The sequence below is a fragment of the Haliotis rubra genome, unplaced genomic scaffold (assembly GCF_003918875.1).
Source record: "Haliotis rubra isolate DU_JTF1 unplaced genomic scaffold, ASM391887v1 Scf86, whole genome shotgun sequence".
In the NCBI taxonomy this organism is placed as follows: domain Eukaryota; kingdom Metazoa; phylum Mollusca; class Gastropoda; order Lepetellida; family Haliotidae; genus Haliotis; species Haliotis rubra.
In genome coordinates this window covers 2,126,144-2,152,371 of record NW_025767590.1, presented here as the reverse complement: position 1 = coordinate 2,152,371, position 26,228 = coordinate 2,126,144, and the positions used below count along the sequence as shown (strand labels likewise).

Sequence of the window (26,228 nt, the reverse complement as noted above, 5' to 3'; positions counted from 1 at the left end):
CACTCCATTGACGTCACGTTCAATTGTTTAATCTCTTCTAAGATTTCAAACCATTTAAGGGCAATATGAACGTCGCATTTCTACTACCAACGTAAGTTTAGATCAGTACATGTATCCAAATGAAGCAAACAACTCACGCGACATTTCACGGATGCATTGTGGGAATGTAAACATTGTTCACGTTTAATTGTGGGTCGAAAAACATACACGGAATGTTTCCACCAGTGACGTTAGCCGAGTGAAGCATCTGCTAACCAAGAAACGTGGTGCTGTACGGAGTATTTTACTGTAGGAGGCTGTACGAGGCAATGTCAACTTATATGCATTGTGGCGTCGGTTACCAAGGGTACGTTTGATAACGAGGGGGCAGACGAGAAAGGCGTAGTGACGTCAATACAGTGTGACATCATACAAAAAAGTGTACTTTATCGACCGATAAAGTACTGTCGGCACCTTGATCTTTTAGCGAAGCATCTTACAATGTCCATTATACTGTGTGCGCTTAGAACATGCGACGTGGACTTCAGCGCTTTATATTATAATTATCTCAATATCATATTTTTGTAAGTATCAGAAAAAGTCCAAAGTATTCAATCTCATCAAAACCACATCGTTTACTGCAATATACGATGCCTGCGTGAAGATCTGGGGACGCTTTCAGATAATGTTACGTCGCATGAACCCTCACCAAAATTAGTCGCCCAGTCTACGCGAAGGGTGTGCTGGCAGTCGTATATTGTCAGGTTTCCGTTTCATGTCTTTACCACCTCGATTCGGAAATTTTGATTTGTGAAATGAAAACCCATGCACCCAGAGCAAATATATCTTTAGACCGTACTCCCATTCTGGAGTAGATGCCATGATTCTAAGAAACGCTGGTGAAAACATATTCACAACAATACATTGGCCGGCGCCTGGTCTCATTTGTTTATGAAATCGGAGGTACCCGATTACATTGTTTTTCGAGATATACAAAATTAGATACGCACATTGTTTTTCGAGATATACAAAATTTGATACGCTTCTCTGAATGCCTCGCTGAATACTGTCGAGGAATTTACAAGACTCACCTGACGCGATCCACGCTAGGAGTCGTCCGATCTTTACCTTGTGGGGTGTTTTGTTGGAGTAGATCTGATTATAATGAATTAGATTTACCCCTCGTTGTCTCTTTTTCAGACTGGGGAAAGACGTCAATCTTGTTAAATGTCATATTAACGGTATCTGTAAATAAACAGTGTCTGCATTGTCTCAGTTTTTTTCACCTTTCCCATGCACGAAGAAAAGAAGCGGCAGTATAATCTGCTCTCATATTGTAGGAAAACATTCCTTGCCCTTGTGTAATGTAGTCTGACATCAGCTCCATACACACTATGTTAAATCTAAGGTAGATTAGCTTCTAATTGAAAAAATTAAGGATTGATCGCAAATCATCCACAGATCAACAAGTGTTTGCTTAATTATCTTTTTTTATGTGTGTATTTCGTTGATACGTCTACAAGGTCATCGGGAATCAGCTTTACAGAATGTACAGTAACGAAGCCAAATCTTTGGTATCACGAACGGATGCTAAACCGGGCTACCACACCCTAGACTGAACTTGAAAACATCTACGATGTGTTGCACAATGACCACGACCACTTTCATATCGATGTGTACCCGTAAATAACAACCACATGCAATGTACATTTTAAGTGCGCACACCAAATTATACGATATTCTACACCAAGAGTCCGAGCATTTACAGTATTTAGAAATTATTCAAAATAATATTAAAATTTCACAAATAAATTAAAATCTCATAATAAATTATTATAAATAAATAAAGTTTTAAAATTATGAAATGCCTGTTTATGCCAGAGTAGCGACTGGGGAGAAACCTCTGTTGCCTTGCTGGCTTCGTATGTCCTGACACTCCGACTGTTTGGACCGATGCTCATTCTATCAGTCACTGATTAACCTGCTCCACGTCTTTATACGCAGCCGCGTGACAGGTTTATTTATAAAGATGGAGACTTTAGTTATAACACACAACCATAATTCAATAATCATTGGACCGCCTCCGTGGTGTAGTGGTTAGAGCGTCCGCCCGGAGAGCGGAAGGTCGCGGGTTCGATCCCCCACCGCGTCATACCAAAAGACGTTAAAATATGGTACTTGTTGGTCCCTGCCTGGCGCTCGGCATTAATGGGTACAACAAGGACTGGTCGGCTCGGAGTCAGTATAATGTGTCTGAGTGGGGTATTCATGCTTCACTGCGTCATGGTATCTCAGTGGGCTAGCACTATAAAACCAGCTTAAGTCTGGGCTAGTACAAGCAGCCACGCATGCACGTCGTCATATGAGCGAAATATTCTCAAGCACGACGTAAAACCCAATTTCACCTCACCTCAATAATCATTGATGCTAAAAGCGGCGTAAAAATAAACTCACTCACACAATAATTATTGACAATCATTGCTATGATCCACAATTGTTTTGGGTCAGTCGCATGGGTTTGACGCCGACAATAAAATCCAAAGTGAAGCAGAAAGTTGAACACAACTTACGAAAATTGATCTCCGACTGTACCTGTGGTGAGCTGAGAGTGATTGTTGTTTAACGCCACAAGTTCTAGCTATAAATATTCGAGTCTGGACCCTACAATTCAGTGATTGATATGAGCAACGACCAGGGTGACTACGTTGCTAGGATACATATTCTATCTCTGCATCTAAACAAGCTGAAGGACATATATCGGCAAAACATTGAATGAGAATGAGAATCGTTTTCATATATTGGCAAGATTTTTATTGCACTAGATATACAATACACATACTCTAATATAGAATTAGTAAAGAATGAACCAATTTTGCTGGTTTACAGAGGCAAGGGAACTACGGGAAGACTGGGTTTCCTTCAGGACAGAATCTCCATATCTTGCCTGGTGCGGGTGAAGAAGCACTGGTCTGGAATCCTGCTTCACCAATCGCCCCTTTCCGTAACCAAAAACGAGCCAAATCGGATTGTACCGGAATAACACGAATGGGTCACGAATGGTCTCGAATGGCCACACTGGACCCTTTTCGTCATTCGTAACTACTCGCCTCTTTCCGTGACCTACAATGCCTTTTCGTAACCTATTCGTGTTTTTCCGGAATCACGAGTTAGTCACAAATGGAAATGGTCTTTCTGGTTGCAGAAAGGGGAGAGGGGTGACAATTAGTATGGAATGCTACAAGAAGCCATTCGGAAGCTTTTCTCGGAATGAGACGAATCGTCTCGAATACAAAGAGGTATTTATTGGACATGAATAGAGTGGGTTATGATGGATGGGTTAAGAGATGAAAAAACATCACAGATTCACGTCGTAGGAGGCCAACAGTAAAACAGTCACATTATTTCAAGACAATGTACGAACATGTGTTTCACATTAAGCAGAGGCCTCTAATAAATAATAACAACGGAATGACATATGATTCGTGTGATTGTAAAACGCTACTGATGCTTCTTCAAAATTTCTTTTGCCTTTATGGAGGTAAAAACCAGTATTCATTCTGTGCCAATCCGCGTATTTTGCGCTAAATGTTCACACCGAGTTTTACGGTTTTTACAACACAAACGCAAAAAACACAAAATGTTATTAAATCAGCGAAATGTAGCTCTAAAGTTCGACACAACAATACAACATAAGCCTGTCCTTTCTCTATTATGAGCCAATGAAACAAACAAACTACACACGTAAATAGAAAGACACTTCAGGTTTCAGGGAACATCTTGTACTCATTAGTCAGGAAGCACCAATACCTACACTCGTTACATACACGGCATGCACAAAACATGTTTATTCAATAAACAGGGTATATGTGAAATTGGATAAAGTAGATATTGATACGAAAAGGGTAAAATACTGGAAGCTCTATTGGATACAAAATTGAAAACGTACAAAAAAATCACAAAAATATACTTTCGATTACAGCAAAGAAAATTGTAAATCACATTCATATGAACCACATGAAAGGTAACATTTACGCAGAATTTCAAAAGGTAAATTGTCTAAAACAGTCTCTTGTAAGTCTAGCGCCTTTGTTCATGTCTTATATATATATACCCTTGATATACGAGTTAAAAGGACAAAGGCTTCTCTGCGAGTTCGAATGACAGCTGGTGACACTACATGTTCCGGTATAAAAATATACTTTCGATTACAGCAAAGAAAATTGTAAATCACATTCATATGAACCACATGAAAGGTAACATTTACGCAGAATTTCAAAAGGTATATTGTCTAAAACAGTCTCTTGTAAGTCTAGCGCCTTTGTTCATGTCTTATATATATATACCCTTGATATACGAGTTAAAAGGACAAAGGCTTCTCTGCGAGTTCGAATGACAGCTGGTGACACTACATGTTCCGGTATAAAGCAGAGACGATTAAGGTGAGGGGGTTCTGTTTTGTTTCAGACATACACATTTCTTTTTCAGAACACCAAGAAAGTCTAACTGAGATATGTTTCGAGCAATATCGTTATCAGGTTATTTTACATTCGTAACTACTCGTGTCATTCCGACAAGCCGGATGGCTCTTCTTGTAGGTCACGGAAAGAGGCGAGTAGTTACGAATGGTTATTTCACTTAAAATTACTCCTCGGACATCAACCTCCCTTCCACATCAACGGCAAAAGAAACAATAGGGGAAAACGTTTCTTTTGTTATTTTTGTTTACAGATGTGTGGATTCTGCATCTTTAGGGGAAAAAACTGGATTATCATAGGAAGCGGCGCCGTTGTGGGGGGCAGATTTCGTGGGAAGCTCGCCAGCCTCGGCCTCGTGTTGTCTTCTCAGCAGGTACTTGGCATGTTTCGACGCATCCCGATCCTCCTGCGTCTTGAAGCGCCACTTGTAGATGGCGCACATTGCCACCAGCGGAACGAAGAAGACGGCAGCGGCAATACCGCCAACCATGACGTTGTTCCGGTACATGTCGAACTTGTCCCGCATGCTAGGTTGATATAAGTTGATTGCTCGGTTGATCTTTCTGACAAAAAACATGTTTCTGGAAACCATGCAAAGGTACACACCACTGTCCTCATGCTGAACCCGCTTCACCGTTAGCGTGATTCCACGGACAGGCCCTGTGTCTGACAAGCGGTACTTGTCACTGCTGGTCATGATTGCCATACCTTTCGGAGAGTGCCACTTAACCATATCGCCGTCTTGGACAACGGCATCGGAGTCGTTGCAGTGGATCTCGATGTCGGTGTCTATTTCTGTTTGGTACGACCACTCTGGTTTCTTGTGAAAGTCCAGATCAGCAGACTGTGCGATTCCAATGGCTGCCACCATCAGCACGGCACACACGTGAAGAGCCATGGCGAGTTCCTGAAAGAAAACGCAACATTTTAGGACTTTCTAAGGTGTCAGTGTTGTGTTGCAGGCCTTCTCAAGCGCCTTGCAAATTCAAAGCATTCCTTTTTTTAGTCTTTCTTATTTATGATTCATCATATGGACTGGTTAATTATTATAAATTTGTTATGTTACATGTAACATTCTTCCAGGATACTCCCTCCCTATAATAAACGGTCATGTAATAATGTTCACATCTGAGAACGGTTTTGTGTGAAAGGGAAGGGTATTAGGGAATAATCTGGCCCATATGTGCGTGAACAACATTTTGCCGACCCGTCCACATTGTGTAATATTAATTGAAAGCTGGATCTTAGAGTTTTTCGGAAAGCGTTTTCGGATATTTGAACTGGAGAGTCCTTGACCCAGACCGATTTTCTCGGAGTTGAACAGATACCCCAACATGCCCTTAGATAAAAGACTTGATCATTAAGCATTTACATTCTACAGAACGTCGCAATAATCTGCCACCGTACTTTTATATTTAGAAGTGTCCTAGCAAGGTAGACGATGCAGTACTTCATTGTAGGATGATCTGTTTGATTGGCATTTAGAAGTTGGTGACTAATAAGAAAGTAAGATTGTTTATGGATAACAACTTCTTACCGAAACGTCGCATCATATATCATAAAAGAAGTTGTTATCAATAAACAATCTTACTGTTTTACTTTATTGTAGTTGACAGAAAGTAGTACAAGATATAAGACTAGGTAGGAAGGGTAGTAATTGGCATGTAGGGTGGTATGTCATATTTCATATATACATATTACATACATATGTAGGGGTTTGGGTTAAGAGTCGGGGTTGGGGTAATAGTGTTAGGTGTGGCAGAACATATTTTGGTACAGATTGTGTCCAAGGGAATATATATTTGAAATGAGCCTGAAAACCTGCCTCACATGAACATGCACGTGTAAACTGGGGAGCATTGAACTCATTAATAAACATTTTCTGGAGTGTATCGCACTGTTTTTATGCGTGATTTTCAAATCCACGCGGCTGGGCAGCCTAGTGGTTAAAGACTCGCTCGTTACGCCGAAGACCAAGGTTCGACGTGTCAAGACACTGTCTGATGTCCTCCGCATTGATATTGCTATAAGTGGCGTAAACATCATTCACCCACTCCTTCAATACCCATAGGTGGTTCAAGACGGACGCTTGTCTTATCCCTGTACTGACACAGAGCCTTTCCACAACCTTCAAAAGATTTTGGATATTCGTCGACCAGTAAGATATAATATTAATAAGACTGTTTGCTTATACTTCCCTCGATATGTCAACCCAAAATTATGTATTATTCCAAGGATACCCATCAGTGATTCGAAATCCTTATGCAAGTAAACTGACTATAGGTAACAACCTGCGCCCCTATACGGGACAATCAGAGCAGGGAAGGACTAACACGGCGTGGCTTAGGGTTTTGAGAGAACCCTACCTAAGGTCTGTTGCATATACAAAAGATGTAGAGCGCCTTATATGTACGCTGTGTGTCGCTGGACAAGATGGTTGTCTCTGAGAGAGGAAACACCGTCGTGCATGGATGGTTGCTTTCAAACAGGTATCGACGAAACGGGGTCATTGACTCAAAACGAGGGAGAGGGGTGGGGGTGCATTCTTGTTCGTGGTTGGTTTTGACCCTTATGGTAAAGTCAGTTATAGCAATCGAAAGATAAAAGTCAGTGATCTTTATTTAAAGTTGTTTTGAACATTACTTAATTTATCGGCGTGTCAACTTGATGTGAAGTCCGAAGTGACGCTTGTCAGTTGTCGTTTGTCACTTTGATGAAACCCACGAGCAAGGGACTGTATTGATGATAAATATAGTTACTGCCTGTCCATTTAATACAGTCTTGAATTTATTGAATCTTGTGCGAGTCAGATATAACTGTGATGGTGTGTATACTTGTACATATATATGAGAGGGTCACCTATCTAAAACACAGAGGCCATTAGACCGTTACAGCGTAATTAGATATACACCTGCCGTAACCGAAGATGCTCCCATTGTTAGCGTCAACTCAACAGACCATGTTGTTTCGTTCGTTGTTTCTTAACGCTTTGACGATGACTTCGTGGAAATTCTTTGATTATACTACCAGGATATGTAGCTATGCCATGTTTTGAACACACCGTGGACGAAATGAACCACTGAACACTCAATCACACTCGTGTCATTTGCAAGGAATGTGTCTGTGTGATTAACAAACGTTTAGATGTGAACTATATTTGTCTATTTTCACCAACTGGCGTATAAGTATCTCACAGTGTCAGTTTTTGAAGGGTCGTGGGAAGGGATTGGCTTCAGAAAAAAGGTCGACAGTTATTTCAATGAAACGCCATAACATTGTGGTCGGTCAACATTCCTTGGCTGAACTTGGAACGTGTGTTCTACAACACAGCAATACGTGCTGACATCGTTCACACACACGGCTAGCGACTCCTAACTGCGCTCAACGGAGTTTCCACGCCTGAATAACACCGCCATGAGATGTACTCCTTTAGCCGTAGATAGCTGTTCGTTATATGGCGACATGGCGGTATAGCCATGATCGAGTTACGGTCTTTGACTAAACTACAACAAGCACAAATAAAACTAAGTTACGTAATGGCATCACGATAACCACAACAGATTAAAACTGCTATTTGATAATTTACACAGAAATTACGATCTATGAAAACAAGAAACTTACCTGTTGCTGAAAGTTCAGAAACTTTTATACAAGATCCGACAAAGCCTCGCCCAGTTGAAATGATTAATACTCAAATGTGCAGCCGGGCTATAACGCCACAGTCTCTGCAAAGGTATAGGTGCGGGCTGATGACAACTGTGTCAAACAATGAAGTTGTACCCCCAGTTCAACTTCAACTCTGTTACAAGACGAGTGTGTCTCAAGTTGTCTCCCAACCACTAATGGGAAGACTAGCCTCAGTGTGTAACCATGCGGGACGACTGAAATACCTGCACGGCAAGCTCCTGGACAAACAGTGGTCTTCGAGCTGTTGTTAACTGCAATGATTTATTTACTGTTTTATACTTACTTACCCAGGTGGGTTGGTGTTCTGTTATTTGCGGTTATCTCTTGCAGTCAAACAACCTTTTTGCCGTAAACTTCTGTTGAGTAAGACAAGTTGAATGAGAGAGGGCTTTGGTTGATTTGTGCATACGTGACTGAATAGTGGTGTTCTTAAATTAGAGATCCCGTGTTAACACTCAACCTGGAAACATATACCAGAATAAACTGGGTATTGACGTCAGCGGTCTATCCACCCGGGCGGAGAAATTTGGAAATCATGTGACATGTAATCTGATTTGTAGGATGGAATTATTGTCATCTTTTAACTGTCGTCTTTTCGTCTTTTAACCATTATCACCATGACCCTATACCCCACGGACAGATGCCCCCTTGACGAATAGCTCGTGGAGAGATGGCCCTTTGAACGAATACCCCACAGATAGTTGTCACCCGTATAACCAATACCCCGTGACCCCGTAGACACGTGGTCTTTTGGCAACACCCACACAACGTTTGCGACAACACATACACAAATCACTTTTCGAAACATTCACCTTGGATGGGTTTTTATAAATACACACACGCACACACGCACGCACACAAAAAACAAAAACCAAAAACAGGTGTATTCTTTCTTTTGTACGTCAGTGTAGATAAGTGGGGTGTTAAATGTTCCATGGTGTTGGTCTTACACTTGCACATGGCTCTAATTGTATTATGAATGGTATAAACTTGTAATTAATAGTTTACATAAATAATAATAACAAGTTGTCCTATGAAAGGCATGTGATGTTGTACTGTCGGCTAGTCTTGACGTGTCGTCGGTGCCGATCATACGGATAAATCGCCTGTACATCCATTTCGAGTGATTGAGTTTAGTTTTACGCCGCTTTCAGCAATATTCCAGCAATGTCACGGCGGGGGACACCAGAAATGGGCTTCACACTCACACATCCATTTAAAACAGACTAGTAGTGAGGCTTGGTAGATCCGTGTGGCAACTGTCTATAGTCCGACAGGATATTGCATGTTCAGATAGGACCATTGCCTAAAGTGTTATTAATTCTTGATGGAAATAGAACGCTCGGCGCTTGCCGATTGCTTGAAAAGTGTTACGGGAGTTACCCTCTAAAATGTAGATCCATGCAGAACGCGATAATCGTGATATGTCAGATTTCTCATTGCCATGATCCATACGCTGTCATTCTTAGATCCACAGGGGCAAGAAACAGGCATCAAAGTACATGCAATAAATATATTTATTTTGAAGTAGTTCTAAGACCCGTCAGTGACACTATATGCCTTGATGTCTGTTTCTGCGTTACAAGCCCCTGCATGTGCTCAGATATTACTGTATAGCTGTTGAAAGCGGCGTAAAACTGTATTCATCCTATCCTTCGCAAGAGGGGACGAGTGAGTGAGGTTGGTTTTACGCCCTTTTTAGCAATATTCCAGCAATATTACGGCGGGGACACCAGTAATGGGCTTCACACATTGTACACATGTAGCGATTCGAACCCGGGTCTTCGGCGTGATGAGTAAACGCTTTGACCACCGCCCCAAGAGCTGACGAAATGGTCAGATTTGTTGATTGCTTGTCGTTGTCACCTAGCTGGTGGTGTGGATCGAGCCTCATGATGTCAATCACTTGATTATGCTTGAATGTTCCTGTGTGAATTTGTTGTTCATCAAACGACGTAAGTGAGAAACATTACCAAATGATTTCAATATGTTTATTTTAATGGATTCGGGAACCATGAGTACAAGATAGGATGTTCCATGTGGAGCGTGATGTCCTCTCACGGCATATATAGAACTGTGAACATAGGACTGTTTTTAATTACGTGAAATTCTATACTTGCAAGAGATTTAAGTGTCATCTCTCGGAAATACAAAAAAAGCTTAATTTGTTGATATTCATCGGTAGTTCTGTCAAGGCCAAATCATAGTAGTTTAATGTTAAGATGTAAACCTTTGTAACACGTTTTTCTTCAGGAATATTATTGATGACACCTTTAATAATTTTCAGATAATAATACGGGTTGTCTTCTAACATACGACAATACCTTTCTCCCAAAGTATTAGTGATATCTTAAACTAATTTTCAGATATTAATCTGTTGGGTTTTTTCGCCATCATATCTGAACAGAGACCATATAATAATCTATTATATGGTCTCTGATCTGAACTAAACCTTGGCCTTCTGTCTCATTCGCTGTAAAGGGCGTTTTCACCCCAATAACCGGCTTGTGAAACCCATTTCAGGCTTTCGCCGTAGATATACGAACGCTGGAATATACGAACGCTGGAATATCCAGAGAGCATATAATTATATGGTCTCTACTCTTTCATACCGATGTGAAAATATGTACACCAAGTGCACATTTTCCGGATTTTAGTTGACTTGCGCCCAGACCGGAAGTTTACATTTTCAGTGGGATGGCGGCGGGAATTTCGTAGTGAAACATCTACTGTCAGAAGTGTGATGTGATGAGAAGTAATATAAAGACACTATCAACTGATGATGATGCATTAGACTGCATGTATTACGTCAGGCTAGCGTAGCTAATTGAAATCAGGTGAACGTGACCTATCCGTCTCCGAGGTTGATCTTACGTTCATCAGTGTGACAGGTGTCGTTGATTATCCTTCACCCTGATTATTTATTATCGACTGCAAGAACTGGCAGATTAATCATGTGAATGTATTTACGACAGTGTAGCAGTGTAGTCAGAAAATGCTGGTCCATCTAGATGTGCATCTTTGTGTTCAGATCGGACCAAAATAACCGGACTTGATATTGACAAAAACAATTCTACAAGTGACAATAAGTAGAATCTACATGTATAAGGGGTTCCCATAATTCAAAACGTAGAGCAGCAAATCACAGGAAACCCCAGTGCTCCGTAGGTACACATAGAAATACATTTTGTGATGTCCCCATATACATGATGTCCAAGTAAATCACCTTGTCTTAAACCCACTACTCAGGTAATAAATGTCATATTCTAAGTATCAACATGTACAAAATGTCCTCTTTCATTGGCGTAAGCAGTATTTCAATGACCACTTAAATTTCTTAATGGTAAATCTAAGCTCATCAGAACCAGACAAAAAAGATATCACAATATATTGTACACCTAATTGTCAAACTGGTAGTTAAGACACCGGTGCTGTGTGGATGTTATTCCCTAGATGATAATCCTTACTGTATCAGCTTACAGACAGGATTAAGTTATTTCATCATATGGACAAGGTGTCCTGCCTCAAATCAAATTTTGTTTGTGGACACTATACAGAGAACAGCTTTCCACCCTGACACAGTTGATGATAAGTTACATTACATGTCTTACAGGTTTTGAGTATTAATCAGTGACTTGCATTGATCAAAACCAAAACCTGCATTTCTCCATGCTTGTTAATCACACGGTTAAGTTTGTGGACTAACGCAACATATTTTACAGCTCTAATGGCAATAGTACTTTGCTTTCCAGACGGAACCATGTCCTTGTCAACTGTTCTGAAAAATGTGTACACATTTGCTCAGATTCTTGGTCAGGCCGATGGGAGTGAAGCAAGGCTCTGGGATGTACAGTCACTGAACAATGCACTCAAATGGGCAGCTTATTGCCAGAAGGTAACTTTAATCATGTTAATTAAAAAAAAAAAAATGAAGTGAATAAATATATCATTTGAGTTAATATCAATTTACAGGTAATTGTTTAATGTTGATACTATATCAATACAAATTTATTAATTTATCTCAGTGATTGGGCTAAAGTCCTTGTGGTATTTCACTCTCACAGAAACATTTACATTAGCCATTTTTGAGACTGACACAAAGAATGCAGAACATAATTTTTTTAACATTTAATGGGTGGGTCGAGTTGATATTGAGCAAAACTTGATTAATGGTGGGTCTAGATGCAAAAAATATTCATCTATTGTCATAAAGGCAATAAATTTGTGTTATTAATATGTCATTTAAATTATGCATGTATTGTGATACTTTTGAGTCAACACAGCTTGAAGTGCTGGAGAGACTGTATAGCCTCAAACCCGATGTTATTCTCTTTTATTTTGACTACTGCCAGATCCACCAGCAGGTGAGTGGACAGCGAGTTGAGGAAGCGGTCAACAAGAAGCTGGTGGAGATGATGCTGTTGCTTGATCCTCCCAGTCAAGTGTGTCTGTCTGTGGATCTCCTGGGTCAGGCTGTGTCACTATTGCAGCAGGTACCCTCTTGTCTAACATTAACCTCAGGCACTATATGTTGTGTTGTCATGTGACATCAAACAGCAAACTTAAAACAAGCAGAATGGTGTCAGTGATGGCACAAGACCATAGTGCCATTATGCATTCAATTCTGAACAGCTAAGATTCATTGTCTTAAAATCTACTGACTTTGATTCCCATTTCTAAACTAAACTGGAACGAAAATATATACATTAAGAATCTTCTTTTATAGTTAAGAAGTATTGATGATTACATCTATTTTCAATAGAGCAGTCTTTCGTATTTTCTATGGACAAGGGGCGGTGGGGTAGCCTAGTGGTTAAAGCATTGGCTCGTCACGCCAAAGACCCGGGTTCGAATCCCCACATGGGTACAATGTGTGAAGCCCATTTCTGGTGTCTACCGCCGTGATGTTGCTGGAATATTGCTAAAAGCGGCGTAAAACCAAAACTCAGTCAGTCAGTTCTATGGACAACTCTATTCCCAGTGCTGACTGTAATGTGTTTAATCTCTCTGATTGGTTTCTTCATGACAGATCCTTCTGAAGAATCCTAACACCAGTGCAGAGGTGATTACAGAGCTAATGGGCGCTGACATTCACAGTCACACAATGGAAGAGGTAGGACATACTTCAGCAAATGTACTAGATGGAAGGACTGAGGAATGGCTACCCATGAAGATGCGAATTAGAACTGGGTCTTCAGCAACCCATGTTTGTCATAAGAGGTGACTAACATGATCGGTTGGTCAGACTTGATGACTTGGTTGATGCATGTCATTGCATCCCAGTTACATAGATTGATACTCATGATGTCAATCACTGGATTGTCTGGTCCAGATTTGATTATTTGCAGACCACCTGCTGTGTGCAGTATTAGACAAACTAACCAGCAAGAGGAATGACCAACATCATGTTGCTAAGGACTACTGCCTGGTGTGGTCATATTTTCACACCAGATACCATATGATAATAATGTTTGATGCAGTCTATTAATATTAATCTTCTATATGGTCTCTGTTCACACTGAGCACTGACACCAGTAAGCCTAAGTATGGTGCAGAAAGATCTCAGATTTAAATCCTTATCAGCATATCAGTCTGGCAGATCTGTGCAGTGAATTCTGGCACCCATGATGACTAAGCCACCTGTCTCTCTTCCATCCTTATCAGTGTAGAATCTATTCAAATGGTAGTTAGCTTGGAAAGAAGCCAGGCATTACAATGTAATATTAGCCTAACTGGAAGTGAGGTTGGAAATGTGGACTGCCAACACCTTCTATGTAAGCTGGAGGCGGGGAACTTTGTAGGTTTCAGTTGTGGCAATTCTTTACAAACTGAAAGTGACATGCTCTCTGATGAGCTGAGCTCCATATATAATGTATGGAGTGTTTGCAGGGGAACATGGTGCATAGAAACAGGTATAAAGTTCAGCTGTCACCTTATTTTCTAAATTCCCTATGGGCAATGTTGTGATGAACCCATGAAGGTCCGAGTTAGAATGTGCCTTCAGTAACCCATGCTTGTCGTAAGAGGTGACTAACAGGATGGGAGGTCAGGCTCGCTGACTTGGCTGACATATGTCATCGGTTCCCAATTGCGCATATCGATGCTCATGCTGTTGATCACTGGATTGTCTGGGTCAGACATGATTATTTACAGACCGCCACCATATAGCTGGAATATTGCTCAGTGCGGCGTAGAACTAAACTCACTCACTCACTCAATGTTGTGATGGGAATGCTGCTGTGTTTGTATGTCTAGTTCAACCACCTGGTGAAAATGTCAGCAACAACACATCAGGAGGTGCTGGGATGTTGGTGATTCACAGGGGACACAGCTTTACAGAAATGCAGAGTTATGTCCCTTATGTGTGTCAGAAACCTGTGACTGTGGGTTTGAATCCCGGTTCACCCTGATTATGTTTCTTGGTCTGCATTACTTCAGGCTTCCCCCGACATCAAACTGACATTCCATAAAATAGCAGGAATACTGTCCACAGTAACATTAATCACTCACTCAGTCGTCCCAAAGCAAGCTGACATGACATAATATAACAGCCATACTGTTCAAAGTAATACTGAACTCACTCACTATCTTGCTCACTCACTCACTATCTCGCTCACTCACTCACTCACTCCTGTATGCAGCTGTTCAGAAAAGTAGCTGAAGGACAGATCACAGAGGACATGGAGGAGGACATCTTGAGATGCATACAAGAAGAGAAAGTCCAAGAGAAGAGAAAGTGGACGAGGAATAGGAGACGTACGCCTACCCCTGACTCTGAGAATCCACTGATGACTGCTCAGGCCAAATTCCTTGTGCCTCACATTGTGAAGCTGTCACAACAAAGTACTGATCACTCACGGTGGGTGTATGGTTTGATGTGGGTGTTATCTGGTATGAAGGACATTTAATATATAGAGGAATAGTATCTGCGGTATCTGTCACTCAGTGATTCTCCCTCAACTGATTATGATATTTAATTGTATATTCCTGATAGATCAAGTTGCCAGATCTCCATTGCACATTATATGTTTAAGTAAAGTGCATGTATAGCAATCAAAGAGAAATTCCAAAATGGTTCACTTCTTCAGTCACTTGCCTACAAGTATGAGAACTTTATTATGCAACACTAAACTTTCTCATCATGTTGAAACTTGGACTGGAATAGATTATTTAATCACTAATGTGCAGAGCACCTACACTTTACACCAAAGTTAAACACATTACAACAAGTTTATACAATGTCTGCAGGCTACTACAGAGAATTCCACATTTCATCCTGGCCAAGGCTGTCTCTGCTGATTCGTCGTTTGGGGAAGTGTATTTAAATCACCTGACATTTCTAGCCGATCAGATGTCACCTCACTACCATGAGCAACTGACCAATGGAAGACCCTACTCATGGAGGTAATGGCAGCATCTTCGTGTATCAAGGGTATTATATCTCCTTTCTGTTGTCATAAATACCTTGGTCTCACTTGGCCATGGTAGTGCCATGGCTTTCATCACTGTAAACTTACAACAGACTTTCCAGCTCATGAGTTTGGAAGCAACAATGAGAAATGACTTTTCTCAAGTGCGTTTGACATGGATCTGTATTCATTATTGCGGCCTTTCAAACCTTTTGCATATATTATGTTTTAAAGTCTCAAGATGTCAATGGTGAGATGGACTGCCATATCTCTCTCAGTCAGGGATGAGGAATAACTAATTTATAGCACATGGGTCATGAACACAATGTACAGTATGTGGAAGTGCAAAAGGATGAACTAAGACTTGTTCCCCTCTTGTCTAAGTCAAATTGTCTAGCCTTCCATGTTGCACACAGGCAGTAGTAACAATATGCCAAATCAGTGGTATAGTTAAGAGAATCAGACTGTTAAAACTGAAGTTCTCACTGGAAAAGATATTTTCAGAGTATGGAGACTTGTTGTACGCTACAAGATGAGTCCAGTAATGATCATCATGATGTTTGTGTCACGAAGAACAGTGTACTTCCACTGTTGTACCTTCAATATGATACACTGGATAAATGAGGACCCTGAGTTCTATCGCTGTTAAGCAATGGTAATTTTATGAGTGAGTGAGTGAGTTTAGTTTTACGCCGCACTCAGCAATATTCCAGCTTTACGGCAGTGGTCTGTAAAAAATCGAGTCTGGACCAGACAACCCAGTGATCAACAACATGATTATCGATGTATGCAATTGGGATACGATGACATTTGTCAACCAAGTCAGCGAGCCTGACTACAGGATCCTGTTAGTGAACTCTTAGGACAAGCCACAAGTGTGGTTTACTGAAGATCAATTCCAGCCCGGACCTTCACAGGTCTGGTCATTATATGTGTTGTAATGCCTGACCTGTATTGGGTATGGTTTGTCCAACAATTTATTACTTCTTTGATTGGCATTCTAGAAGTTGGGTAGATGAAGAATGAGGACTATTTTATGGATATACATTCTAATTGCTTGACAACGACATTAGAATCTATGTCGAAACATCGCCTATACAGAATTAAGAAGTTGTATATCCATAAAAATAGTCCTCATTCCTCAACAATTTATTGTCATACAAATATTCATGATCACTATCCTTTTTTATTTGGTGTGGGGTGGTGTCTTGTATTGTGAAGATGAAATGGTGTGAGTTGTATTATGATTCAGAGTTGAGTGTTATGTTATGATTCAGAGCGGTGTGTTGCATTGTGAACCAGGGTGGTGGGTGGACTGAGAGTCAGGATAGTGTGTTGGATTGTGAACCAGGGTGGTGTGGTGGACTGAGAGTCAGGATGGTGTGTTGCATTGTGAACCAGGGCGGTGGGTGGACTGAGAGTCAAGATGGTGTGTTGTGAACCAGGGTGGACTGAGAGTCAGGATGGTGTGTTGTATTGTGAACTAGGGCGGTGGGTGGACTGAGAGTCAGGATGGTGTGTTGTGAACCAGGGTGGTGGATGGACTGAGAGTCAAGATGGTGTGTTGTGAACCAGGGTGGACTGAGAGTCAAGATGGTGTGTTGTGAACCAGGGTGGTGGGTGGACTGAGAGTCAAGATGGTGTGTTGTGAACCAGGGTGGACTGAGAGTCAGGATGGTGTGTTGTATTGTGAACCAGGGTGGTGGGTGGACTGACAGTCAGGATGGTGTGTTGGATTGTGAACCAGGGTGGTGGGTGGACTGACAGTCAGGATGGTGTGTTGTATTGTGAACCAGGGCGGTGGGTGGACTGAGAGTCAGGATGGTGTGTTGTATTGTGAACCAGGGTGGTGGAGTGGACTGACAGTCAGGATGGTGTGTTGTGAACCAGGGTGGTGGGTGGACTGACAGTCAGGATGGTGTGTTGTATTGTGAACCAGGGTGGTGGGTGGACTGAGAGTCAAGATGGTGTGTTGTGAACCAGGGTGGTGGGTGGACTGAGAGTCAGGATGGTGTGTTGTATTGTGAACCAGGGTGGTGGGTGGACTGAGAGTCTGAAAGATGGTGTGTTGTTGTGAACCAGGGTGGTGGGGTGGACTGACAGTCAGGATGGTGTGTTGTATTGTGAACCAGGGTGGTGGGTGGACTGACAGTCAGGATGGTGTGTGTTGTGAACAGAGGGTGGTGGATGGACTGAAGTCAAAAGATGGTGTGTTGTGAACCAGGGCGGTGGTGGATGGACTGAGAAGTCAAAGATGGTGTGTTGTGAACCAGGGCGGTGGATGGACTGAGAGTCAGGATGTGTGTGTTGTGAACCAAGGCGGTGGAGTGGACTGAGAGTCAGGAATGGTGTGTTGTATTGTGAACCAGAAGCTGGTGGATGAGACTGAAATCAAGATGGTGTGTTGTATTGTGAACCAGAAGGCGGTGGATGGACTGAGAGTCAAAGATGGTGTGTTGTGAACCAGGACCAGGTGGATGGACTGAGAAGTCAAAAGATAGTGTGTTGTATTGGGAACCAGAAGCGGTGGAGTGGACTGGAAGAGTCAAGATGGTGTGTTGTGAACCAGAGGTGGTGGGTGGACTGACAGTCAAGGATGGTGTGTTGTATTGTGAACCAGGGTGGTGGGTGGACTGAGAGTCAAGATGGTGTGTTGTGAACCAGGGTGGTGGGTGGACTGACAGTCAGGATGGTGTGTTGTATTGTGAACCAGGGTGGTTGGTGGACTGACAGTCAGGATGGTGTGTTGTGAACCAGGGTGGTGGATGGACTGAGAGTCAAGATGGTGTGTTGTGAACCAGGGTGGTGGATGGACTGAGAGTCAAGATGGTGTGTTGTGAACCAGGGCGGTGGATGGACTGAGAGTCAGGATGGTGTGTTGTGAACCAGGGCGGTGGGTGGACTGAGAGTCAGGATGGTGTGTTGTATTGTGAACCAGGGCGGTGGATGGACTGAGAGTCAAGATGGTGTGTTGTATTGTGAACCAGGGCGGTGGATGGACTGAGAGTCAAGATGGTGTGTTGTGAACCAGGGCGGTGGATGGACTCGAGAGTCAAGATGGTGTGTTGTGGGAACCAGGCGTGGGTGGACTGAGAGTCAAGATGGTGTACAGTTGTGAACCAGGGCGGTGGGTGGACTCGAGAGTCAGGATGTGTTGTATTGTGAACCAGGGCGGTGGATGGACTGAGAGTCAAGATGGTATGTTGTATTGCGAACCAGGGATATCAAAGTGGGTTGTGGACTGAGAAGTCAAGATGGTGTGTTGTGAACCAGGGCGGTGGATGGACTGAGAGTCAAGATGGTGTGTTGTATTGTGAACCAGGGCGGTGGGTGGACTGACAGTCAGGATGGTGTGTTGTATTGTGAACCAGGGTGGACTGAGAGTCAAGATGGTGTGTTGTATTGTGAACCAGGGTGGTGGGTGGACTGAGAGTCAGGATGGTGTGTTGTATTGTGAACCAGGGTGGACTGAGAGTCAAGATGGTGTGTTAATTGTGAACCAGGGTGGTGGGTGGACTGAGAGTCAGGATGGTGTATTGTGGCCAGAACCAGGGTGGTGGGTGGACTGAGAGTCCAAGATGGTGTGTTGTATTGTGAACCAGGGTGGTGGGTGGACTGAGAGTCAGGATGGTGTGTTGTATTGTGAACCAGGGTGGACTGAGAGTCAAAGATGGTGTGTTACCAATTGTGAACCAGGGTGGTGGGTGGACTGAGAGTCAGGATGGTGTGTTGTGAACCAGGGTGGTGGATGGACTGAGAGTCAAGATGGTGTGTTAGATTGTGAACCAGGGCGGTGGATGGACTGACAGTCTGGATGGTGTGTTAGATTGTGAACCAGGATGGTGGGTGGACTGAGAGTCAGGATGGTGTGTTAGATTGTGAACCAAATTGGGTGGACTGACTTAGTCGCAGGATGGTGTGTGTTATATTGTGAACCAGGATGGTGGGTGGACTGAGAAGTCAGGATGGTGTGTTAGATTGTGAACCAGGCTGGTGGGTGGACTGACAGTCCAGGATGGTGTGTTGGATTGTGAACCAGAATGGAGGTGGATGGACTGAGAAGAGTCAGAGATGGTGTGTTGTGAACCAGGTGGTGGATGGACTGGAGAGTCAAGATGGTGTGTTGTGAACCAGAGGCGGTGGAGTGGACTGAGAGTCCAGGATGGTGTGTTGTGAACCAGGAATTCGGGTGGAATGGACTGAGAAGTCCAGGATGGTGTGTTTGTATTGTGAACCAGGATGGTGGGTGGACTGGAGAGTCAGGATGGTGTGTTGTGAACCAGAGGTTGTGAACTGAGAAGTCAGGGTGGTGGGTGGACTCAAAAGATGGTGAGTCAGGTGGTGGATGGACTGAGAAGTCAGGATGGTTGGATTGTGAACCAGGGTGGTGGGTGGACTGACAGTCAGGATGGTGTGTTGCATTGTGAACCAGGGTGGTGGGTGGACTGAGAGTCAGGATGGTGTGTTGGATTGTGAACCAGGGTGGTGTGTTTAACTGTTAGTGCACTGTTACATTTATAGATATTATGATTCTCAGCCCTGTGTAAAACTTCAAATCAGTTCTACTTTATTCTTTCCACAGGTGTGAGTCAGGTAGAGAGGGAAACAGATTTTAATGGTCTGGTGACTGGTTTCCAGTCTCTTCTGGATACTGGAGGTCCCACAAGGGAGACTACTGCTGTCCTGCTGATGGAGAGAGCACAAACCTCTTTCTTCAATATATGGAGGGATATATGTAGAAAACTGGTCTGATGATGAAGAAATTAATGACAAATTGTTGAGCTTACCAATATAATTTGAAATAAACATATACTGCAATAATTGTTTGATTTCATCATGTTTATTCTGTGGTGTGTTATTTGTTTATAAAATAAACAAAACACTATGTTTTAAAAAATTATATTGTATTTTGGAATTTCGCATAAGTATTATTACTCATGATCTGTGTGTGTGTGTGTATATATACATACATACATACATACATACATACATACATACATACATACATACATACATACATATATACATACTTGGAGTGAGTGATACATACATATATATGTAGGGGACAAGACCTTGGATTGTACCCATGTGAAGAACCCGGGGTTTCCGCGTGACGTAACGAGCGAACGCTTTAACCCCACCGCCCTATGGTCTTAGACAGTATTGGTATCTGGATCATCTGGCCCCACTTGTTTTCATCCAATTATATAAGGGAGGAGGTGCATCCGATCAGACACATGCAATGCAATACATTGTCCAAATCTAGACTCATAAATACATATGTATATGTTTATTATTTTGTAGAGGGTTCCTTACCAGAATTGGAAATGAGAAAAATGAAGGTTACACGAGTGTTGTTACCTTTCTTTATTTCTTTTAAGGTCCGGGTTAGAATAAACCTTCAGTAACGGGCCATGCTTGTCGTAGGAGGCGACTATCGGGATCGGGTGGTCAGGCTCGCTGACTTGGTTGACACATGTCATCGCATACCAAATACGTAGATTGATGCTCATGCTGTTGATCACTGGATTGTCTGGTCCAGACTCGAGTATTTACAGACCGCCGCCACATATCTGGAATAGTGCTGAGTGCGGCGTAAAACTAAACTCCCTCACTCTTTTACTGCTTTTCAAATTGATGATCATTTAGTTTCATTAGTTTTTTCGCTATATTTTTTTGTGTGTTTATTAACTAAAGGGCCGATGATATTTATTTCATTATGACAGATCAACATCGTATCAACGCGGCGTTTTTCTGAAAATGCCAAGCCCGTGTTTTACAAAATTACTTTTTATACACGCCTCGCAGACTTGAGCGGACATCAATCTTAGGATAAATATAAATATTTCTTGCAGACAAGTGTCCAAAGAATACTTTCGGTATTCAAAATATTTACCCACCCTAGCTCGCTATATCGCTGGCATGCTCACACACCTGCGGTTCCAAATCAAATCAAACATTCAATACGAAACAGATCCAAAACACTGCCCACTTCAGTTGTTTACCGTAAGGAGCTTGGCCTGGGTATAGAAATGCAGATACTAAACTTATGTGGCAGCCATTCAGATACTACAGAGAACTTGCGATGTTCGATACGGGTTGACCTAGCTGGATAACGTGGTATGCGATACATATTTCATGAAAGGAGTCGGTCGGTTAACCGCGCCACGCTGTAACCTAGTTAGCTATTTTAGGTGTGGTGGAATAAAGTCAGCTAAAATCTCCCGCCTAAATGTGAGCCTCCATAGCTCAGTGGTTAGAGCACTGGTCTTGTAAACCAGGGGTCGGGAGTTCGATCCTCCCTGGGGGCTTGTCAGTGGTTGTTTTTTTTTTTGTTTTTTTTTAATTTTGAGGCTGATTTTGATAATTTTCATGTTTCCTTTTGCGAACAACAAATTCATTTCGGATGACAAGTGACTATTTTAAAACAATGAATGCCTTATCGCCCTTATGTATTTTTAACTGGCCTACACACTTCCTATATTATTTTCATTTTTAAAGTGTCATGCATATTGATTTGCGCCCAGGAAATATGTACTGATAGTAACTGAATATTAGGAGATCGTGTATCGATTTGCTTTTGTTTCAATATTAACAAGCGTTCTACAGTGAGAAATACACATCATACTAAGTAACAACTTTCTATGATATAGAAAACGATACTGTGGTTAAACTCTGAAATTAAATGGAGCACAAACTGAGAAACCTCATGAAATATATACAAGTACATGTACAATACTAATGAAAAATGATTAAAAATATCATCATTCTTTAGTACAATACTAGTACATGCTAGTACAGGAAACATATATTTAGCATTTTATATACATGTACGCTTTTTTCAGTTTCGTAATTCCTACTACTACTGAACAGATATGGATGAGATACACACATAATTATCAACCATCGTGAAAGTTGTTTATCAGAAACAGTGTCACTTAAAATTGGAAGTACAATATATTCGTCATTTAACACTGTGCTGTGTAATGTGCACCAATTTTCATTAATAAAAGCCCTCGTTATATTCCCGTTTACCGAATTACCAGGAGAAAATGGTATGTATTGCATTGGTTATGAACACTGTTAAATGGATCTTGTAATCATTTAAGTACTGAAACTATAGTCTGGTTAGAATGACAATGAAATCAGTTTCATCAGGGAGACTCTATAAGAGTTGTAGAGTATCCCTGGTTTCATGCAAATCGATCAGAATACCTTTAACTAGAACTGTAAATTAATACTGTTACATGAATAAAATTATTTCGTATATTTTGTCTGGATTTCAAAGTGTTAATTTTTGTCTGTAAATGGTGGCCAAGTCGGAAGTGTATTGCGATCATAAGAACGAGATTCAGCTTGCAGGAGTATGTCATCATACGTGGAAATATTCTTTGCGCATATTTGTTTGCGCAGCTATGAAACTAAGTTGCTATATTTAGACCGGGTTTTCTCGAATACTGATCCCTGATTGGTCAACTTAGGGAATCCCACACGAGCGGCCCTATGGGTATGTCACAAGCGTTGCAACATACACACAGCGTGTTTATAAACACACAGAGACGAATACAGCTCATTTCACCAAGATACCAGGACAGAACAAATCAGCAGCCAACGTTATCACGTAGTTGTAACGAAGGACAGAAGTTAGTGGAAATTATGTCAAGGTAGCGAAACGCACCCCGTCCACATGGTGAGTGGACAGACTGAAGCACGAGACAGTGACACGCCGTATGGTGAACACAAAATAGCAGCGACGTCCTGAGTTGGACTGGAATTTTTACAGATTAGCGTTGGAAGAAACGTGTCATAATGACGCTCGGAAATCTAACTAAGGAGTTTCACAAACTCCTGAAGAATATCAGGACGCTGTCTGATGGACAGGCCGAGATTGTCGAGTGGGACGATGAGGACGTGTCCAATTTCAAGGTGGATGTCAAGCCCCATGATGGGGCATACAAGGGAGGCACTTTCCGCTTCACGGTACGTCTACGTGTTCGTTATTAGTACGATTTTTCATATGTTATTTATAGTGTATGACTGAAAAGGAAGACATTGGTCATGTTTCAGAAACTAGTATTTAATTAGACACATTCTTGTAGCCTAGCTAGAACGTAAATTGTTTTGTGTTGAAAGTATGTTTTAGAAATTGTTTAACTTGATAAGTGATTTGAAAACTGAAATAAATTGATGCATTTCGTTAAAGAGAATAGTATTATGCTTGCGATACATTTACTAAAAACTCCTACATCTTCAATCAAATCTTTGTAATGTATCCAAGACCATTAATATTGTAATATTGTTTGGATGCTTCGAGTATGCATCGTGTATGGATAAATACACATGGCAAATGGAATATTATTATGATTAATATGTATGATACTCATTTTCCACATGTATAGTACTGATCAGTTTTAATAAAATGAACAATTGTTGAATAATAAAGATCAAGTTATGATTTTCAAATAATATTCGAAGATATTCAAATAACATTTCTAATATTGTTATTTGCAGGTTACCCTTGGCGAAACGTTTCCAGAAACAGCCCCAGTGATTCGCTGTGAAACACATATATACCATCCCAACATTGACCCAACAGAGGAGTGTGATGACACCAATATCTGTCTGAACATGTTCAACTCTGATGAATGGCAGGAGGCCTATGGGGTGGATGGCCTTGTACAGGGCCTCCTCTTTCTCTTCTATGAACCAAACCTAGAAGATCCTCTGTCACCATATTTTGATTCAACATCTGAGGTGGATTTTGAGATGAATGTACTAGCATCACTGAAGGGAGAAATTGTGGAAGGTGTTCAGTATATCTGGAACTTCGGGGAAAAGGAGATTGTAGAAGAAAAGGATGCTGATCAAGATCCTAGCATAATCAAGGGAGATAATTCTAAAAGCAATATGGTTGATAAAGCCGAAGATATTGAAAAGGGGGATAACTCCAGTGTGGATGATGCAGTTATTCTCCGTGAGAAGAGACAATCTGTTGACTTGGATATTATCGCACAGAGGAGACAGGGGTATTTGTAGCTTGCGATAATATCAGAATGATCAGTGACCCACAGTGCAATAACGTCTCATCTGGCGATGGGGATGATACATCAGAAAACCTCTTCCCTCAACCCTGTGACCTCTCGAAAACTGTTGTCAAAACAAAGGAACTGACAACACCGACTAGTGACTCAAGCCCATCAGATCTGAATCTCCAATCAATTGCCTTGTCAGACTGTCCAGAAGTTGTAACCATAGAATCTGACCTTCAACAGCCCCTTGTGGACAGCAGGGATCTGGATCTGTCTGTCCAGTGTGAAGCACCTTTTGCAGGCATGTTTGAGATGAACCTATCACATAAAAGTATATCACTAAGCTCCTTTGATCCAGTTGTGCCAGAGATGAACCTGCTGTTCCTCATGATAAACAAACTGACAAAACTGTTCAAAACATGTCATCGAACATGCAAGAGATAAGGCATTCTTCTGATTGTTTAATTTATAATTTTTCAAGTTTTGATAATCAGTGCTCTATTTCTATAATTAATTTGTCTGAAAACAAATTATAATTGGCAGGTATTGTGAACTGCTGAAGAGCTTGTTTTGTGTGTTAGTAAGTGATTGAACGAGCAAATGCTTGTTTCTGTGTCAGTGAGTGAGGAGAGTGCTTGTTTTTGTGTACCGGTATATGAATGAAGAGTGATACAAATGCTAGTTTTGATATGTGTGAATAAATAGTGACTGACACAGCTGCGTGTTATTTGTGTATGAATGACAGAATTACTTGATTGTATGTGTGTGATTGAAGAGAGTGTGATAAATAGGTATCCCAAGTCTTTCAATGGTACAGATATTTCACTTATGGTATTACGTTATTATTTATTTTGTTGATTAACTCCTGACATTGGAAATACATTGTTTATATGAATGTCTTGCTTGTGTTATTTTTCACACATCAAATTGTGTTAGCCATGGTTGGGTATGCACCCCCATGGGATTTGGTCATTAGCCTTGGTTGGTCAAATACCCAGTCAGGATAATGTCTTTGCCTTGGTTAGACAAAACTACCCACTCAGGATAATGTCAATGTCCTTGGTTTCCCACATGTGATTAGGTCATTTGCTTTATACCAGATTTTAGGAAGAGTCCCCACATTCTTATACTTGATACACGGGCAAAGCTCTCCTATGTACGTACTTGATGTCAAGGTAATGTCTTCCTATGTACATACTTGATGTCAAGGTAATGTCCTCCTATGTACACACTTGATGTCAAGGTAATGTCCTTCTATGTACATACTTGATGTCAAGGCAAAGTCCACCATTGTACATATTTGATGTCAAGGTAATGTCTTCCTATGTACATACTTGATGTCAAGGTAATGTCCTCCTATGTACATACTTAATGTCAAGGGAATGTCCTATGTACATACTTGATGTCAAGGCAAAGTCCACCATTGTACATACTTGATGTCAAGGTAATGTCTTCCTATGTACATACTTGATGTCAAGGTAATGTCCTATGTACATACAACCGCCTCCGTGGTGTAGTGGTTTGAGCGTCCGCCCAGAGAGCGGCAGGCCGCGGGTTCGATCCCCGACCGCATCATCCCAAAAGACGTTAAAATATGGTACTTGTTGGTCCCTGTCTGGCGCTCGGCATTAATGGGTACAACAAGGACT

The 26,228-nt window shown here is 41.6% G+C and overlaps 3 protein-coding genes, 1 long non-coding RNA gene and 1 other non-coding gene across 8 annotated transcripts; 4 read left to right on the top strand and 1 right to left on the bottom strand.

Moving 5' to 3' along the window:
- The first annotated feature begins 3,774 nt into the window (after positions 1 to 3,774).
- On the top strand, positions 3,775 to 4,730 carry LOC124262864. The gene is made up of 2 exons (XR_006894709.1): positions 3,775 to 4,000; positions 4,233 to 4,730. It is a non-coding gene; the product is annotated as an uncharacterized LOC124262864 (long non-coding RNA).
- Positions 4,566 to 8,694, bottom strand: LOC124262863. Of its 2 annotated transcripts, none has more exons than XM_046697444.1 (2): positions 8,429 to 8,694; positions 4,566 to 5,361 (listed from the first exon to the last, which is right to left on the bottom strand). In XM_046697444.1, the coding sequence occupies exon 2, from the start codon at positions 5,350 to 5,352 to the stop codon at positions 4,702 to 4,704; it is 651 nt and encodes a 216-aa protein (XP_046553400.1). In that variant the 5' UTR covers positions 5,353 to 5,361; positions 8,429 to 8,694; the 3' UTR covers positions 4,566 to 4,701. The 2 variants fall into 2 exon arrangements, with proteins under 2 accessions (XP_046553400.1, XP_046553399.1); XM_046697443.1 differs by lacking the exon at positions 8,429 to 8,694 and adding an exon at positions 8,076 to 8,339.
- A 2,093-nt stretch (positions 8,695 to 10,787) lies between these two features.
- LOC124262908 lies at positions 10,788 to 20,414 on the top strand. 3 transcript variants are annotated; one of them, XM_046697501.1, is made up of 7 exons: positions 10,788 to 10,896; positions 11,894 to 12,036; positions 12,494 to 12,634; positions 13,171 to 13,254; positions 14,783 to 15,000; positions 15,390 to 15,545; positions 20,133 to 20,414. In XM_046697501.1, the coding sequence occupies exons 1-7, from the start codon at positions 10,890 to 10,892 to the stop codon at positions 20,164 to 20,166; spliced, it is 783 nt and encodes a 260-aa protein (XP_046553457.1). In that variant the 5' UTR covers positions 10,788 to 10,889; the 3' UTR covers positions 20,167 to 20,414. The 3 variants fall into 3 exon arrangements, with proteins under 3 accessions (XP_046553457.1, XP_046553458.1, XP_046553459.1); XM_046697502.1 differs by having other exon boundaries at positions 10,816 to 10,978; XM_046697503.1 differs by lacking the exon at positions 10,788 to 10,896 and adding an exon at positions 11,050 to 11,390.
- A 1,374-nt stretch (positions 20,415 to 21,788) lies between these two features.
- Positions 21,789 to 21,861, top strand: Trnat-ugu. Its single transcript has one exon. It is a non-coding gene; the product is annotated as a tRNA-Thr (tRNA).
- A 1,195-nt stretch (positions 21,862 to 23,056) lies between these two features.
- LOC124262909 (NEDD8-conjugating enzyme UBC12-like) lies at positions 23,057 to 25,474 on the top strand. The gene is made up of 2 exons (XM_046697505.1): positions 23,057 to 23,530; positions 24,062 to 25,474. The coding sequence occupies exons 1-2, from the start codon at positions 23,360 to 23,362 to the stop codon at positions 24,584 to 24,586; spliced, it is 696 nt and encodes a 231-aa protein (XP_046553461.1). The 5' UTR covers positions 23,057 to 23,359; the 3' UTR covers positions 24,587 to 25,474.
- The last annotated feature ends 754 nt before the right edge of the window (positions 25,475 to 26,228 follow it).